The 16,756-nt window shown below is 42.2% G+C and overlaps 1 protein-coding gene across 10 annotated transcripts in view; it reads left to right on the top strand.

Moving 5' to 3' along the window:
- The window catches only part of cacnb2a (calcium channel, voltage-dependent, beta 2a), a 61,170-nt gene that overhangs the window by 35,256 nt on the left and 9,158 nt on the right, over positions 1-16,756 (top strand). For 6 of the 10 annotated variants that reach the window (XM_056364010.1, XM_056364014.1, XM_056364015.1 and 3 more), the window contains 6 exons: positions 6,621-6,740; positions 12,507-12,629; positions 12,741-12,877; positions 12,988-13,064; positions 13,356-13,489; positions 16,569-16,649. In XM_056364010.1, the coding sequence (XP_056219985.1) occupies positions 6,621-6,740; positions 12,507-12,629; positions 12,741-12,877; positions 12,988-13,064; positions 13,356-13,489; positions 16,569-16,649 (672 nt within the window). Of the gene's footprint in view, positions 1-3,720; positions 4,711-6,620; positions 6,741-12,506; positions 12,630-12,740; positions 12,878-12,987; positions 13,065-13,355; positions 13,490-13,689; positions 13,710-16,568; positions 16,650-16,756 lie in introns of those variants that run through there. The other 4 variants (XM_056364013.1, XM_056364019.1, XM_056364012.1 and 1 more) reach the window with 3 other exon arrangements.

Raw genomic sequence — 16,756 nt, 5'->3', positions numbered from 1 at the left:
TCTCTCGACTATGAAAGCACTTAATAGCTCACACGCACAGCCTTTATTTTCTGCATGACTACAGCTCTCCATTTTCATAGAGGATACATATAGAGAATAACTCTGAAAATGTGGCTGAAAATGGAAAAAAACAAGCTTTCAGATCATGAAGAGATTCCCTGGTGTAACTGCTTCATTCACTGTAAGTGATTCTGTCAGATGCAGGAGGCAGCAGCGACTGACTTGCAGCTTCCTATTTCACTGTGGTAACAGCCACACTGACTTGTAATGTTCTAACGTAATGATCACTGTGCCACTGTTGCATGTAGAGGTCATTGGTGGTCTTACAGCAAGGACCTCTGTCTAAATTAATCAATAAGAACAGCATAGAGACCACAGGACCATTGCCCTCTCCATCTCTCTTTCTCTGACCAGTGCCTGAAGACGGCCACCTCTCACGCCATTCTGTTTCTCCATCCCGCCTCCCAAGGTTACCAGTGTGGATTTGCCGCCCGGTTTCCCTAGAAAGTAGGATTACTATTGAGCAATTCTGCAAGACACAATTTAGAATCAATGCTACCTTTCAGCACTAATGCAAGAAGTAGTGAGCTGTTTACATGGCAAGGCAAGGTGTTGCGGTGCTGGATGACTGTAACACTGCATTGTGGCCAATCTCAGACATTATTTAATGTTTGCTTTTTAAGAAAATACTTAACTGGTGAGAATGATATAGTGTTTAGTTTGTGTTAGTGTTCATACCCAAACTATAGTTTATTTGGTATAACAAAAAATGTTCCTTAATCTTACCCAAGTCAGTTTTGGTGCCTAACCCTCACCTTCCTCTAATTTCCATGCGTGGGTGTAGTAAGAATAATTCAGCGGTGAACATTCAGCTAGATTAAGAGTCTACCGCCACACTAACAATGCTGATGTTTAGCAGGTATAATTTTTACCATGTGCAGCATCTTATCTTTTGGCTGTTTTAACATAATGTATAAAATGTTACAGAATCACCAAAGTCAATATGATGCATCATCCAGGGATATCTGTGCCAAATTTCACTTTAGTAGAGGTTTCTTTATACTTTACAGGATAAGTACAATAATAGAAGTGAGCAGGCTTCATCCTCCGGGGGCCATGAATGTCCGTACAAAACTCAGTCTGCCCCAAGTGTTGGGCTGACTGACCTAAAGACTGACGATGCTTGCCCTGGAGTTATGCTGCTATTGTGGCTAAATATTGCCACTGAATGTAATCCTGGATGGGCAAAGCAACCATAAATCAGTCAGGTCTTTAAGAATAATTAATTTTTAAGTGTCGTCTTTCATCGCTTTTTGGATATCTTTGCCTGTATTTGAGAGTGCACGGTAGCAGGAGACAGGAGACAAAGGGAGAGGGATAGAAAAGGGGATAAGTTGAAACAAAGGACCCCAGCAGGATTTGAATCAATTTTCGGCCCATGCTGAAGTGTCTTGAACAAGACATCAGATTTAAACAGTGACTCTCGTTCTGCTGGGTGGACCAAAAAAAAAAAAAGAAAGAGTACGTCTCCTCGTGGATCAACGCAGCATCATACTGCTGTTAGATTATTATTAGCGGCGTGTGTGTGGGTGACACAGTGCTGTCAGTATCAGTGTGGCAGCAGGTCTAGAGGTCGGTCATGTCAGGCACCCGAAGGCTCTCTCTGCCGCTGCAAGTCTTTGTCAATGTTGTCGTCAGAGTGCAGCCTTCACAGCTCCACCACCTTCCTCTCTGGGCTCCATAGATCCATGAGCATCTGTGCCCTGCCCTTAGAGCTCTGGAGGCCAGTGTCAAACCACCTTATTGAACCATATGTGACCCTTGCACTATGTCCCAAAAAAAACAGGCAACGCATGCTGTTGATATTGTTTTCTTTTCTAAATTACTGCTGTAGCTGAGGTTATTATGGCGGTTTTGTTGTGACAAGATCAATTTTCTCTTGTCTGTCATTCCCATCCATCTTTGTTCAAAACATCTACCTCAGGTGATCACACTTCTCATTAGACTAATTGGTCTTAATGAGCTAAAATCACATTATTCTCTCCGTTCATGTAAGATATGTAATTTTTAACTCCGTGTGTCGTGTTGAAAAGACCCTGAGCAGATGGAGGCGTGTCATTGATTGGTTATGATAAGCACCGCTGATTAGCACGTCATCCTTTGATCTACAGTTAGTGCTCCTCAGGGAGTGACTGCTGGTCATAAACCAGCGAGCCCATTTTCAACCACTTCTCCCACAGGCTGACCCCTGACTCCTCTGACCTCACACAACCTCATGACCAGTCAGAGACAGAGGAGCGTGATGCGTCAGCAGTGCAAAACAAAATTAAAAAAAAAAAAAAAAAAAGAAAGGACATTTTTGAATAATCCTTCTGCAGGGTTTAACTTCGGCTGGTCCTTTATGAGGATGGGAAATTTTTCATTTAACGCTGTAATTATTCTCATTTGTCCTGTGTGGTTTTACGATGCTCCACTCACATGTAATTAATTACCACTGATCTGACAGGCGAGGATTTAGAGCAGCTTTCACCTCAGAATCCGCACAACTGAGACCAGAGTGGAGAGGAGGTGATCTGAAAAAAGATACAGTGCTATATATTTAAGTTTTGTTTCTCTCTCCTTCTTTGTCACATACACAAATACAGTCACTATTGGGGCTGCAACCAACATTATTTTCATTATTAATTCATCTGCTGATTTTTTTGCTTGATTGATTGATTGTTTTGTCAAAAAAGTGTCAGAAGATGGTGGAAATTGCATATTAGAATTCCCCAGTGTCTGAAGTGACATATTCATATGTCTTGTTTTTGTCTTGTTTGTCTCAAAGATGTCTAATTTACAGGGATGTAAAACTGAGAAAAATCAAAAGATTTAAGAGGTTGCAATGTTGAGGAGCAATGTTTTTCATTTTTGCCTGAAAAGTGGCTCATCAGTAAATCAACTGATCATTTCAGCTCTGTTGTCACAATTTCTATTTGGTTGTCATAGTTAATTATGGTAAATTACTCAATTAGTCAATCGACATGGAATTGAATTAATCTTTTATGCCATTGATCAGGCAGAAATGCAGGACAATCACTGATTTTTAGCAATGCAAGAGTTTGCTGCCTGTCCCTGTTTTACAATGATTGGATTAGAAAATGATTCCTTTTTTCAATATCAGTATCAACATTTTTGTATATTAGGTAATCAATCAATTGAAAAAAAAAAATCAATGCAGACACAGATTTATTCATTTATGCAGGTGTTCATTGTTGCTCAACAAACTTGCAGTCAAATCAAAAATATGAGAGAGGCTATCTGGCTCTGAGTTGCACAGTCAATATATCAAGAGAGCTTTGTGTTGCTGCAATGTTTAGACTTTTGACTTTGCACCCCAGTAACAATTTAGAAATATGAAAAGAAAAATCCAGTTCATGCCCTAGATAATAATAATTTAAATCAGTTTCAGCTTTTCAGAGGTAAGGGGGCATGAATTATTTTTGGTTTCCAAAGGAAGGCATGAAAGGAAAAGCTTTAGAAGCACTGCATGAATTGATAATTGGAATAATGATGAGTTTCCGCCCTAATATCATGCATGATGAAAGCAAGTGTGCAGATTTAGATTTGAGTATCTTCTACAGTAAAGTCAAGCTCTTCACCTCTTAGAAGATGGCAAGATGTGACATCTATAACAGCTATAAACCGCTCATATCATGGTGAATATAGTGTGTTTAAATGTAAAACAGCATGCACAGTTGATGCATGGTATCAGTACATCCACAAGCACATGCACTGCCCAGCACTTATCACTGAGACACAACGAGCAGATGGATTGACTGTGAGGGGCAAGTGAGGAAAAAAAAAATGAGGGGAGTGACAGAGGAGGAGGAGAAGGAAGGGTGGGTAGAGACAGAGATAGAGAGGCAGAATCACTGAAGTAGCACAGGGGGGCTTGTGAGATGTACAGAACAAACACTGACAGGCTGTGACACCGAGAGTGAGAAAGAGGGAGCTTGCAGCACCTGAGAGGCAGCAGCAGCTTAATTAGCATCAGGAGGAGAGTCGGTCACAGGCAGCCACACCAGGACTCGTGTAGATAAACTGCTGTTACCGCTTGTGGAGGCTACGGCGGAGGAGGAGGAGGAAGAGGAGAACGAGACTGGAGCCAAAGCTCGAAAGAGAGGATGAGAAGCATCGCTGCCACCTGACTCATACTGGGAGTCAGCCTCAGCACCTGCAGCGGCAGTCTGAGCACTCCAGCTATCAAGGAGATTGGGGCAGACGGAGAGAGAGCTGCTGAGATTATGCGTGGGGCAGAGAGCTCCTGTGGATTCCCCATCTTTGGCAAAAGCAGCAGCAGCAGGAGGAGCAGGAGCTGTGGCTCTACAAACAGCAGCAGAGCTAGCTGCAGCTGCAGCAAAACAAGGAGCTCTGACTCCAAAGCTATTTATTTATCAAGAAATGAAGGTAGCATTTACAGCCAAGGTGTAACAGGAACCATCTGTCGATGTAGCCACAGTGTTGAATGTACCTGTAGCCAGAGCACTGACGGTAACTGCAGAGCTGGTGCAAAGGTGCCCACAGCAGTGCAGTTAGTTGTAGTTGTAGCAGTAGCAGGGGGGCGCAGTGGCTCAGGACACTGAATGACCAGTGTGGCTGATGAAGGCCACCTGGATCCGCTTGCTGAAACGAGCCAAGGGAGGTCGCGTCAAGAGCTCCGACGCTTGTGTAAGCAGATTTTGAGTATGTTTACGTTGTGAAAGTTGGTGTTTTTTGTGTGCAAGCGTTTGTGTTTTGTGCAGTATGTCTGTGTGTCTCTCGTGCATCCACCAATCCATAGTGTCGGGGGTCAGTGTGGCACGGTTGTGTATTTCCTGGTGATGATGAGAAGCCTAGTGTTGTAAACTGTTATGGCTGTCAGATTCTGGGCAGAGCTCCATATCACCTCCCTCTGACCCACTGGGACGGTGTTCTTTATCACGCCCCATCATTAGACGTGACCTGATGGAATAATCATTGCAGTCTAGGTATGTTCACCTGCGCTCTTCGAGGCCAGGTGCAGCTCATGAAAAAGATGCTAATGTGCAGTAAACAGCCAATTTAGGACATTTATATCTTCATGTGGGAATGCTGCATATTAAGCATGAGCAGCGTTTGAAGAATCCGAAAGACACGGCACATGCAGTAGTTGTTGATGTTTTGAGAGCCACTGGGGAATGACTACAATCTCGAAACGTGATGACAGCAAAAAAAAAAAACAGCCCATGGATAATTAATGAGCTTGCTTGCAAATGAGTTATTCATATCAGGTAGGCCTACAGAGCGGGGAGGATGAGAGAGACGGAGACGGTTGACAAGTAACTGGGTTTCATGTCAGACAGACGACAAACATGAATAACCTTGTGTTATATACGGTAAAAACACTCTACACATAAGTCAGGTAATGTAAGTGGAGAGGAGCGAGAGGCATGGACCTCCTTTGTATGTATGTGATGGCCGGGTAATTCTAATCAGGCACAGAGTGAGGGAGGCTATTTTTAACTCAGACAACAGAGTGTAATGGTGCAGTGAGATGAATGAAAGACCTTGTGTGGGTGGCATAGTAGTGTGCAGGTAAGGATAAAGCTCAAACCTTCACTCGTTTAAAAATGCTTTATTTTATTCTTAGATGTATGTCTACCTGAAACTGAGTTGTGCAGAAATGCAAAATTCTGATATTACACCCCATCCATCTGTTACACATTTCACCCAGTCAGCCTGAACAATTTAAAACCCATTCAGTTTTTTGTAGTTACTGTTCTCTGCCTTTTATAGTGTAGAGTGGTTTAAATCAACATGCATACTATGTGCTGTATAGCAATGGCGTGCAAGAATTACTTAACCTACTTTAGCAATTATTTATGATGTATTTTCATGTTGCATATAACAAAATATGTAAGTGTGTATGCGGTGCAATGCACTGCACTCATGAGTGTGTGAGTGTGTGTGTGTGTGTGTGTGTGTGTGTGTGTGTGTGTGTGTGTGTAACGTAGTAATCTCTGGTGTACTGGTATGTGTGTGTGAGGCTGGTTGTTTAGAGACATAAAGATATAATGGGACCTGGTGTTCTTCAACATTTCCCCCAGAGTTTGTCATAGAAAGATCACAACAAATCTGCAGGCGAGCGGCTAAGAGAGAGCTAAGGATAGAAAAAGAGCTGCTGGTAATGTGATTCTATGAAAGATAGTTTGTGTCCTTTGGCATGCTTTACCAGAAAAAGAGGAAGTGTCCATTATTTGTTACAGATCCAGAGCTCTTGTGATTTCCTCAAGTTGTTGCAGTGATGTGTTTGATTGCAGAATTACATGCTTGCTCATTTCATCCAGCGCAGCCATTGCACTCATTATTTCCTGAAATGAACTGAGATTCCTTTGATGATCGGAGTTTAACACTTCAGTCTGTGTGGGTGTGTTTAGACAAGTTGCACAACCTCCAAAAGTTGAATATTTCTTTGAAGAGTGAGGGCAATGAAAAGCAAATTAGTTGTCTCCAGTGTCTTGAAGACGCTGTGAGGCCCACTAAAGTGTGTGTCCAAATCGACATCATTAAGTTTCAGTGTATGCGTTTCGCTGAGGTGTTGCTTGTTTTGTCTCTCGCAGGGTTCGGCCGACTCCTACACCAGCCGTCCATCAGACTCCGATGTGTCCCTGGAGGAGGATAAGGAGGCAGTGCGCAGAGAGGCAGAGCGACAGGCTCAGGCACAGCTTGACAAGGCCAAGGTTGGTATCCTACAGCTAACGGTGCTAAGCTCAGTCTGTCCAGTTCCTGCCAGCTGAAACACAACTTCTGTGGGCTCCAACAAAGGGTGTGTCAGGAACATTTTTGATTGGGCCAGGTGGGTGTTCAGAAGAGCAATTTGAGTTTTAGACCGTGAAAGTGAAAACACCTATGGAATGTGATGACTTTCTTGAGCTATTCTAATGAGCTGTTTGAGGGTTAAAGGTACCCTATGGAGCTTTTGAACACTAGCAGCACTATGATATAAAGTCTTTACCATCTTTACTTTGGATCGTGAAACCTTCCGTTGATTTCACACCAGTCCACTGACGGGCAGTTGATAGGTAATCAGAAAAGAAGAATAGGAATGCATCCATTAGAACAAGGAAGAAGACTTCAAGGTCACAAGCAGACATATAAAAGTCATTTGATTTAAGAACAGGTGTTTTATGATAAAGGAAATACATTTGATGTGTTTGGAAGACCTTAAAACTCCACATGGTACCTTTAAGTCCAGGTTTTAGGGTTAAGGTTAGGAGTAGTTGAAGATTAAGGTCAGGGTAAGACATGTAGTTGTGATGGTTAGGGGCAACGGGATGCATTATGTCAGTGTGGGTCCCCACAAGTATATTAGTACAAACATGTTTGTATAGACGAAAACTGGTTTATTATGCTTGAATGAATGATGGCAGGCATCACTCAAATAGTAACGTAAACTTTACACTGGCCTGTTTGTTATTGGAAGATGAAATGCTCAGTCTGCTTCCTTTTTGGTCTCTTTTCTTGGGCCTACATGTTTTTCTTCCACTATTACAATTACAAGCAGCTTAGCTTCTGTATTTGCATTCTGGTTGGGGGGGGGCGCAGATTTCAGAGAAAACCATTCTTGTGAAGATTTCTGTGTAAAGTTTGTGTAACCTGACTTGGATTCGATGTTTTTACTAAACCTGGGGAAAGATTAGTGGACAGTGCTGCAGGACTGACTAGGTGACCGTGAAAGAAGCAGGATATTAGAAATGATTTCAGCTGGTTTCTCACATGAGGAAAGGGCCGTTAGGGGCCGCTGATGTGAGAGGTTAGGGGCCTCGGAGGGCTCAGCGTCACTGTTTATCAGAGCCAAGCCTCGCCTGCTCTGCTCTGCTCTGGGCCACAATTAGCAGCATATAAACAAACACACACACGGCAGAGCAGGCTTGCCTATGCGCAACAGGAATTGCAATCAGAGCTCCCTTCCACAAAATCACTCAAATCGCTGGCACTGTAAAGATTTATGCCTTTGATCTGTGAAATAATTCTGCTATCTCCAGTGCACATTCTGTCCTTTTCCTGCTTTACAGCTCATTGGGTAACTGGTGTTCTATTTTTGCATATTAATTCAAGCAAGTGTCTAAGAAATTGGTTTATTGTCTTTCACTGGGTGTTTAGTGTCTATAACAGCTAGTTTGCTCATTAGCTGTAAGCCAAAGCTCTTGGCTCTCCATCCGTTCTAGCACACATTTTCCTCCTGCACTTTGTCTCTGGGTAGCTCATAGCTGGCAAAGACAGATCATTCCTGCAGATCTATGTTGTTATTTTCCAGAGTCACCCTCTCTGGCTCACTAATTAAAAAGATAAGTTGCCTTTATAGATAACCTAGCACAGATAACCCCCGCTGGCATTTTACATGACAGATGACTAGTAAAAAATAGCCTCTCAGTGGTCTGGCCACCAGAGAGAGCGCAGGCTGGGGTCAGAGGAAGTGCAGACTCTCTGACTGTGAGTGTTTATGGCCAGTAATTCACCGCCACTTCACCAACATACCACTGATATTTGTAAGTAATGAGGATATGTTTGGTCTCATATGGTCTCATTGGCAGAATGTATTTTTTCACATGTATTTACATATACACACATTCGAAACACCATCTGTTGTCTGTAATTGACCTTAAATAGGTCAACCCACCAATTTTACACATCAAAATGAGGTAACCCAATCACTGGCATCACTACTCGGCTTGTAAAAACAGTTGTTAATGTCTTCTGTGGCTCTGGAAGGAGTGTTGGCAAATCTAAGAAAATAAGCCAAATGATGTCATGAGGGGTTATCTCAGCTTGGGTTTAGGGACCATTAATTTTTAACCGAAACCCTGCATTTCAAATGGGGCAGTTGCAAGTCGAGGGCTTTTACCAGGGAGGGAAGGATTAACCAAAAGATGCTTTAGAGTTGAATCATGGGAAGTGTAGGATCTAAGGCTTTAGGAGCCAGACCGACATTATGGAATAAAGGTCTGGGTATTTTGGCCTCTGCTACATTGATTTTGACCATTTTGGTTTTTTTTATTTGTTCCTTTTTTCGTGCATCTACAAGTTAATTCTCACTTCATAAGTGTCAATTTTCTCTATTTCTGGAAAACTTAATTTGGCAACTTCATGAGTGAAAACTAATATTGCTCGATGAATTTTGAGGACTTCCTGATATCTTGCAACTGGAGGTAAATAAATTTCTTCGCTGGCTGCTGCCAGTTGAAGGCGGTGATTTAGTTCAGGTATCACTGATGAGTCCTGCTTCCTCTAAAAGGAGTGTTCTCACATTTCACTCCACAAGCTTTAACTCACCAGTGACAGTGGATGCAAAGGGAATCTGACTTGTTAAAATAGTGTGCTCACATAACAAGATATTACATAATGTGTGATAGAAAATAAAGCATAAACACACTCTAGCTATAAACTCCAGGCAAAAAAGAAACAACCGGTAGCTGCAATGGCTCAGTTATAGACATTAACAGCCTCATTACTTATCATTACTTGCTGTGTGCATGCCTACATTTTATTAAAGCAACCTTGGATAATTATAGAAATATCTTCCCACATTAGATTAATGACGATTCCCCACATACAATGATAATAAATTTTACAGGCTCTCAGTGCAGCGTAAGGCCAGAGCTCAGAGAATTCATTTCAAATCGATCCACAACATTCAAGGTGAAACAATGTGGGAATCTTGATTTATAGCATGAGATGTAGCGTGTGTGCTGCTAATGGAGAAGCTGCGGCATGTTACATGGCAAATCAGCAACAGCAAGGGCAGGTGTTCACTCAGTCACTGTAAGTACAGGGAGGACGGGGAGGTATTATCTAATGAAATATGCATGGTGTGATGCGATATTGTGACAAGCGTTGTGTGGTGTTAATTGGCTGTGGTCCATAGCGCTGCCTCCCAGGGTTCCCAGTTACAGAGAGGGCTTCTCTAGAGCTGGTTATCTTTATCTTTTCCTTTAGTGGGACTCTTATCTGCTTGAATGTGTCTCCTCCCCTGCTTCCTTTTCTGCTTGCTCTCCCCTGTCCTCTCTCCCTCTGTCCATCTCCCTTCCTCTCTCTTTTTCTCCTCCCTTTCAGTCTTCTCCAATCTCACGCTTCTTACCCCGTCTCTAACCCTTCACCCTTGTCTTTTTGCCTCACTGTGCAGTCAATACGGAATCCATAATGAAGGCCTGTGTTACGTAACAAGCACCAGAGCAGTGTGGGTTCGGTCAGGAGATGTAGAGATACTGTGCAGCAGCATAAAGGTGCCATTATCTACACATCCCGCAGTCACCTACGATATAAGGTGGCATGTTAGGACGTGTGTGTGTCTGTGTGATTGCCTACAGGTCTGTAAAAAGTCACTAAGCTTATAGAGAGCTTCATCTGACAGTCGGCCATGATGGATAGAGGCGAGCAGAGCAGCTGGGAAGGGAGCAAAGAGGCAGCGGTCCATGAGACAACCCGAGAGAGCTCACATACGTGTACTAATGGACCTCATACCTTCATGCAGCCATGTGACTCAATGCATGCAAACACCAAGGACGCTCCGTCCTCCACAGGTCCTGTCACTGCACATACTGGATTGGATGATCTCCTCAGAGGAGTTGTCACGATCACACGCACATACACACACACACACACACACACACACACACACACACACACAGCTTACAATCATCACGCCGTGGAATATTTACATTGCTGTCCACATGAGGAAAATGATTCCAGGAGGATTTCACTAATGTATTATTTCCATAATCCCTCATAGTTCATCATAGTCACTTCACACCTGTTGTATTTCAATGAGGCATTAGTGGACAGTGAAAGCCATGATGAAGGAGAACGCTCATCATCTGTAAAGCCCCTCCTGGATCCCGCTGATGAATTATTCCCATAATAGTGAGCTTCAGTGAGCTTTGCTGTCTGCTTCAAAGACCTCGAGTAGCATTCACATCCATGCAAATCCAATCAATCCCACTTTGCTATTCACTTGTTGAAGGTTGAAGGTGAATGGGAAAGTGCCGCATGAAAAATATTCACCTTATATTGTGTCTTTAAACCTGCAATAAGTGATTTTCTGGCCACGTCTCCTCGTTTCTTGTACCTCAAGTGCACTCTTGACACTGAACTGAAACTGCACTGTACTTGTATGTCTCGTTTTAAATTTCTTAGGGAAAATCAGATGGTAGGACTACTATGATGAAACCAACATGACAGTTTGGAGTCTACTTCGAAAGCATTTTTCAGAATCTGTATAAGGTCCAACAAAGTTAGAGCATCAAAGCTCTGATCTAGTGGGTTAAATTTGGCTTCCAGCTGAAAATCACACACCCTTCCCCTCATCTCGCTCTCTTTCATCTGCAGGTAAATATTTAGCGTGTGAGTACACGCCGGGAGATTACTCTAAACTACATCCCTGTGCATTCGTTTTGGCTTTCACTTGACTTCTGTCATGCTTGTCACACAGTCAAAGGCAGAGCTAATGTAATCTGGTTGAGGGCATGACCATGTTGCCAACTGTTGCTGCCATTGCCGCCAGGCCGGCTCCAAGATTATGTCCGAAAGCGTTTTATGTAATTCTTAAAGGGATGTGTGTCTTATGTGGGTATTCTAGTCTTGCAACACACGTCCAGAAATCTACTTTAGAGTGTTTGTTCGTGAGCATATGGTTCTCCCATTACAGTTTTTCATGATGTGACCTTATTCAATCTTATTCTAATCCCTTTTTGTAGAAATGTAATGCGCCACTATGGGCAGAGGAGATTTGCTCTTGCTTTGTGTAAAAATATCTGTGTCTGGAAGGAAAGAAAATTCCTATTTTATAGCATATGTGGACAGTCAGCAGTGTTAGGTGGTTATATTACAGCCTGCAGACGTACATGAAACATTTCATTAGCTGTATGCATTATCTCAATGGACTGACTGTCCCATAGAGGAAGGTCAGCAGTGATGAGATAGGAAGGCCAGTATTGATTCAGCCATTTTAAAGATTGTGGAATTGATTTATGAACCATTTACACGAGTGCTGTTTGTGCTACTCATAAGTGAGCGCAAGACAAGAGTCCTGTTTTATTATTGGTGTGGAAGTGGTGATAGCTGCGGACTCTAACATGTTGCATCATTCCGAATTGTAAAGTGTCAGTGTTTTAGCCTGTAGCAGAGAGAGACCGTGCAGCAGCCACATCATTCATGGAGAGATAGCTAGACTAAGTCTGGATGAGTCAGAGCCAGCTTGTACCCCTCACCCAGGGTTATTTTTACACCTCACACAAAGATAGGAATCGCAGCTCACCAGCAGTGCACAAAAAGATCAAAATTTAAACATGTTGAGGAGCGAATCTCTGCTGTATTGTGGGTATTCTGAGGTTGTGGGTCTGGATTTTTTTTTTCCCCCAGTTAAGATACAGTTTCTGTTTGACAAACATTTATATCTTTTGCACAATCTGACATTTTCATTTAGCTCCCTCCTCTGTTTTTCCTGCCAGACCAAACCAGTTGCATTTGCTGTTCGCACAAATGTCAACTACAGCCCGAGTCACGATGATGATGTCCCTGTGCCAGGCATGGCCATCTCCTTTGACGCTAAAGACTTCCTCCATGTCAAAGAGGTGAGCGGTTACTTTCCTGTGTGAGGTGATATTCAACTTAATGATGCTGATGGAAATAAGGATGGGCGATTAGGAGAAGGTGATATATAAATATGTAATTATTCTGTGCAGAAATTTAACAATGACTGGTGGATAGGACGTTTGGTGAAGGAAGGCTGTGAAATCGGTTTCATCCCCAGTCCAGTGAAGCTTGAAAACACTCGTATCCTCCAGGAGCAGAGAGCCAAACAGGGCAAGTTCCACTCCAGGTAAAAACCAGAGTCCTTTGCTTTGGCTGTTAGATCATCTAGAATTAATTTAGACTTCTTAAGAGTCGGTTTTGTTGATCTCACATGACAAACAATCCTTCTCATTTCAGTAAATTGGGAGCAAACTCATCTTCTAGTTTAGGTGAAGTGGTTCCTAACTCACGGAAATCTACTCCTCCTTCGTCTGGTAAGTAGCTTTAGAGGCAAAAGTTAAAACTCCAGCTTCATATTTAAACATACTACATGCTTTTTAAACCAACTCTTAAGTTAGGTAAGGTAAGTCGACACTTAGATTTTTCATATTTTCTATTTCTATTTGCAGTAAAGTGGTCATTTGTCTGAATTACATGTTTTAATGGTCATAACTGTACTTTTAAATGTTTCATTTAGTGTCTCGATGATGTGAAATGTACCCATTACCTGTGACCTCCTGTGTTCACCACTGTGTGATGGTGCTCTTGTCTGTCTGTGTGCGTAGCCATTGACATAGACGCCACAGGCTTAGACCCCGAGGACAATGAGCTTCCCGTCAACCTGCGCTCCCCTAAAGCCAGTCCAAACACTGTCATGTCACCCCTAGCAAAAGAGAAACGAATGCCCTTCTTTAAGAAGGTAAACTGTACTACCCCACCCTCTCTTCTTCTCTGTTCGTCCGCTCGGCTGTGACTAAAATGCCTGTAGCTGCTCAGCCTCACTCAGCGCCCGTCCTGTTTGTCCACACCACCGTCCTTTCCCCCTTCGGCGTGTAGCCAGCCTTTAGCATGCATGCCTGTTCTTAACCTATCTCTTTCTCCTCTTCCGTCTCACCACAGCTAAGCAGAAGCAGAAGTCGGTAAGTTGTGGTCTGCAGTGCGCCGGCACAGCAGGGTCTGTGGATGGCCTGCGTGGTCTGAACTATACAATACCTCTGATTCCTGAGCAGAGACTCAGCTCTGTCCTGACCTCTCACCCTATCACTGCTCCTGCAATCCTCTGTGTTGTGTTTGTGATTGTTTATGTGTTCGTAAGTGAACTTGTGATCCTGATTCAGTGAGACCTCAGTGTGAACAGCTTTTTAATAAAATACATGAGATCTGAGTCTGCTTTTGCAATTGCAACATTTTTGGAAAATACACTTTCTTGTCAAGAGTTAAATGAGAAGATCGATACCACTATCACATCTTATATTGAATATGAAACTGAAGTCAGGACTCAGTTAGCTTATCTTAGCATTAAACACTGGCAACAGGCTAAACAGCTAGCCTGGCTCTGTCTAAAGGTAACAGAATCTGCCTAGCAGCATCTCTAAAGCTCATTAATTACATGCTATTTCTCTTTTATTTAAGTCATACAAAAGCCGAGATTAAAAAAAGAAAACTCCAGTTACTGCTCCTGGTCCAGCAGAAATAGTCCAGCACCCAAACCATTACAAAACCGCAACGTGCCATTTTTTTTTACATTTGCTGTTTTACACACGTTTTTGTACAGATCAAACAAACAAGATATGTAATTAGTGAGCATTAGCACCTGTACCTTTTAAATTGAATGGACAGATATCTATGAGAGGGGTATCAATCTTTTCATCGAACTCCCTTTAAGAAAGCATATGAACATATTTCGTGAATTGTCAAACTATTCCTTTTAGCTCACATATAGACTATATATGCCTTGTCATATTTTTATTAGTGACAACAGCAATAAACGCTCTTTACTATAGGGCTGGGCCTTTTAAAAGTCAAGCGTGACATTCAAATGAATATTTTTCCATTACCAAAATATATTGCGTATGCATTATGGCAAAAATATGCAAAATCACTTTTAAAACAATAATCAAATTGATTTCAATGCAGTAAACTTTGTTTAATTAGATCACTTCCTCAGTTGGTTTAATTTGGACAATTTAATTTTGTTAAACGCTTACACATGATAGTATCGTTATACAATAATATAGGCGCTGTTTCCCATGGTTACCCTGACCAAAATTCCAAGGTTGAACTAAGGCTAACGAAAGCATTTGAGCAGAACCGCACTCTCCATTAATACCCTCATGTTAGTCAGCAGTAGTGTGCATCAGTTCCCACAATGTCCCAGGGGAAGCCCAGTGACGACAGCAAATGTTAGAAAGAAAATGTTTAGAAGTAGATAGAAGAGGAAAAAGAGACAGTAACACGTAGTCTACTGAAACACTCATCATAAAGATGGCACAGACTGAGAGAGCAGCTTAAACATTAGGAGCAATAAGCAGTGATTGAGACAATGTAAGTGAAAGAATAACCGTGAGGTAAATGCAGCAGTATTTAGGTTGTTAGAGGAGGAAGGAGTCAACCCTCTGTTCCTCAGCTGTCTGCTCTCCAACAGTGCTTCGACTTAGCTCATGCACTTTCATGTTCCCCCAGTGTGCTGCTTATATCCACACACCCTTCAAACATGCTGCTCCGCCAGACGCCCAAGACACAGATCAGCGTCAGATTCACTGCCTTGACGTCAGATCTAGACAGAAATGCACTGCCCCCAGAGAATGTCCTAAGAGTGTGTAATTAGGGGTTTAACGGTAGGTTCTTCCCTAGATTATATTAAAAGAAGGCTTTTTATTCTGAGAACAAATATATGACACTTGCTGCAAAGAGCAGCATATGAATTTCATCAAAAAAAAAAGGCTGTAGCTGCTTCATAAAACTCTTCGGTGCACTTGGAATTTGAAGGAATTTGTTTGTTTTCTTGCCAAGCGTTAGATGAAAAGATTGATACCACTCTAATGTCTGTACAGTAAATATGAAGCTGGAGCGTGCAGACAGTTAGCTTAGCACAACTTGCCGAAATTCAGAAAGCAATATTAACTCCCACGCATTAAGTTGCCACATTCAGATTAGAGTAGACATGTCAGGAAATACGCTTATTTGCTAGCAGACGGTTAGTTTAGCTTAGGGGAAACAGCTAGTCTGGTTCTGTCCAAGTGTAACAAACCCCTCTCAAAAACACACCTTGTCACTTTTACACTTTGCCTTGTGTGTGGATTACACAAATGAGATATAAAATGTTAATTAGTGAGTTTTAGAGTTTGTTTTGTCACCTTCACACAGAGTCAGGCTAGCTGTTTCCTCCTGTTTCAAGCTAAGCTAATCGTTTGATGTCTATATTTATATTGAAGATCGATTGCAAGAACCCAAATAAATGTATTTACAAATGTCAGCCTTTTCCTTTAAGTCTTCACCAGCTTTATTAAACATTGAAACTGAGGCTGTTACAGAAACTGAGCTCCCACTTTGTCCCAACAGTAGAGAGCAAGTTTACCTGTGTCTTAATTTCCCAAGTTTTTCAGTTGTAGCTTCCGTCAATCTTCTGTGGCTTCTTTCCCCTCTGACTAACCTCTCCTGTTATATGGTTCCCTCTTTACCCAGTGACATCAGAACCATGAAATGAGAGAAATAATCCGTCATTAAACATTGCTATTTGCTGTGTAAACCGCTATGAAATTTCGACAACCTGATGATGTTACAATTTGTGAAGCAAATGACCAAATCTATCATAAATCAAAGCTTGTGTTTCGTCGGGCCAACTGAGACGTCCCATCTCATGGTTCACAATGTTCCAGTGCTTTTAAATTGTCTAGTTCATTGTTGTTCCGACCCCTCGAGTGATTTGTGATGGTGAGTGTTTACTTTGTCTCCGTAAATGAGTGCAACTGTTTTTCTTCTTCTTCTCCTCTCTAAAGACGGAACACATTCCTCCGTACGATGTTGTGCCTTCCATGCGGCCCGTGGTTCTGGTTGGACCGTCACTGAAGGGCTACGAGGTACGTCAGCTTTGATATTTCGCAACACAACACTGCCTTTGTTGTTCATGTTGATTGGGGATTTATAAGCAAACGTGCGTGCCCTTAACTGTTTTATCTTGTGAATT

The sequence above is a fragment of the Seriola aureovittata genome, chromosome 20, assembly GCF_021018895.1.
Source record: "Seriola aureovittata isolate HTS-2021-v1 ecotype China chromosome 20, ASM2101889v1, whole genome shotgun sequence".
Lineage (NCBI taxonomy): Eukaryota > Metazoa > Chordata > Actinopteri > Carangiformes > Carangidae > Seriola > Seriola aureovittata.
This window is presented reverse-complemented; position numbering and strand designations above follow the sequence as displayed.